Here is a 2,195-nt window from a genome sequence, read left to right as displayed (position 1 = left end):
CTGTTACTTCCCGAAGGAAAATGGAACCACGTTCCTACCCACGATAATCCTGCCGATTGCGCATCCCGTGGAATGGATCCCGACAACCTCCGCGATCACACTCTATGGTGGATCGGCCCTCCGTGGTTGCAAGCTAACGACGATAAATGGTCAGAGTTACCGAATTTCGAAACTCCAGTGCTACCGAAAGACGTTGATACCGAGCGACGCGCTTCAATCACTCTATGCGCGACTTGTGCATCAAGTTCATGGGATCTACAGTCTCGATTATCTTCATGGACTAAATTACTTCGAGTTACCGCCTATATCTTCCGATACATTCAAAACTTGAAATCTAAGCGTGAGAAAACGAACAATACTCACATTGCTACCAAGCGAAATGTATATGCCCTCCATCCTCACGAGATACAAATTGCCAAAACATTTTGGATCAAACAGATTCAAACTCAGCTGTTTGCCACAGAGCTCGCAAGTCTTTACAAAAACCAAGTCGTGCCTAAATCCAGCCCGTTGGCGTCGCTCTCTCCCTATTTAGATTCCAACGGATTAATCCGTGTCCAAGGACGGTTAGGCAAGTCACGCCTTCCCGAGGACACAAAACATCCAATCATTTTAAAATCACATCCTTTAGTAAATACATTAATCACTCATACTCATGTTCACGCACTTCACGCTGGTCCTCAGCTTACGCTTGCAATTTTACGACAAAATTACTGGCTGCTCCGCGCCAGAGCTACGGTGCGTTCCGTGCTCTATCGTTGTATTACTTGCACGCGACACAACGCTCGCATTCCCGAGCAATTTATGGGCGAACTTCCCGACTTTCGTGTCAATCCAAATTCACGAGCCTTCGTTCATACCGGTGTCGATTACGCGGGTCCGTTGCTTGTTCGCCTAGCCAAAGGCCGTGGCCATAAATCACAAAAAGCATATATCGCGGTATTCATTTGTATGACCACCAAAGCCTTACACTTAGAATTAGTTTCCGATTATTCAACGGCGTCATTTTTAGCTGCGTACCAACGCTTTCTCGCGCGCCGCGGAACTCCGACTTCAATGTATTCCGACAACGGTACCACGTTTCAAGGCGCTGATAAAGAAATGACTGCATCCTTCCAAGCCGCCACGCGAAACCCTGAATTTCAAAATTATTTAGCTACCGAGAGCGTGTCCTGGCACTTTTTACCTCCAGCGGCACCTCATTTCGGCAGTCTTTGGGAGGCTGCAGTCCGCAGTGTCAAGCACCACCTTAAACGTTCGATCGGCACTCACACGCTTACATTTGAAGAATTAAGTACGCTGTTGTGTCGAATCGAATTGTTCCTCAATTCCCGACCGATTGCCTCTGTCACCGATTCGATCGATGATTATTGCGCGCTAACCCCGGGTCATTTTCTGATCGGCTCCACCTTAATCGCCGCTCCAGAACCAAGCGTCCTCGAATTAGCGGAGCATCGATTGTCTCGATGGCAACTCGTTCAACAAATTAGCGAACGCGTCTGGAAGGCGTGAAAGGATACGTATCTCCACACCTTGCAACAACGCCCGAAATGGCGATCCGTTCAAAATTTAGCTACCCAAGGTCGCATGGTCTTGATCCGCGATCCCTTGGCGCCCCCAAGTCGTTGGAAGCTTGGGCGAATTGTACAATGCCATCCAGGCAGCGATAATCTGACTCGCGTTGTTACCGTCAAAACCGCCGATTCCGAATACAAGCGCCCGATTACGAAAATCTGTTTTCTTCCGGTCGACATCAATCTCGATCAAGAACAGTCTGCCATGGCGGGCGGTGACAAATAATTCTTTCAACGATGACCATGGTTACCGCGTACCGACGACCGGCCTATTGTAAATCTATTGTAATTATTACCACGAATGTATCTACGCCGCGTACTCTGCTTGTACGCACTAATCTACCATATTAGCATTTATCGAATGCAGAACATTCGAGACGGGCGGCATGTTCCGGATTCAAACAGTAATTCTCTGTTCTCAAGCGTTATGTATTTGCAAAGAGAAAGCTATCGAGACAGTGGAATGTCGTTAGTCTCCCAAATAAACCTCGCGATCTAAACAGTTTCGACCATGAGATGTTTTCGCAGTCAAACTCGCCGTTATTGGTAAACGCTCTCACATTATTTCGAATTTGTCCGCCAATTCGGAAAGAGCAGGCGTCTATTCTCCGAAAAGGGGGG

At 47.7% G+C, this 2,195-nt stretch overlaps 1 protein-coding gene across 1 annotated transcript; it reads left to right on the top strand.

Moving 5' to 3' along the window:
• Window positions 1–72: 72 nt before the first annotated feature.
• On the top strand, window positions 73–1,512 carry LOC105561346. Its single transcript, XM_012011241.1, has one exon. The coding sequence runs from the start codon at window positions 73–75 to the stop codon at window positions 1,510–1,512; it is 1,440 nt and encodes a 479-aa protein (XP_011866631.1).
• The last annotated feature ends 683 nt before the right edge of the window (window positions 1,513–2,195 follow it).

Source organism: Vollenhovia emeryi, unplaced genomic scaffold (genome assembly GCF_000949405.1).
Source record: "Vollenhovia emeryi isolate VEMERY1.0 unplaced genomic scaffold, V.emery_V1.0 DF945390.1, whole genome shotgun sequence".
Lineage (NCBI taxonomy): Eukaryota > Metazoa > Arthropoda > Insecta > Hymenoptera > Formicidae > Vollenhovia > Vollenhovia emeryi.
The sequence above is the reverse complement of the archived record's forward strand: the minus strand, read 5'-3'. Positions and strand labels throughout refer to the sequence as shown.

What these genes read in the sequence shown, in the direction of transcription:
- LOC105561346 (XM_012011241.1), top strand. Translation starts at nt 73, where the DNA reads ATGGATCCCGACAACCTCCGCGATCACACTCTATGGTGGATCGGCCCT.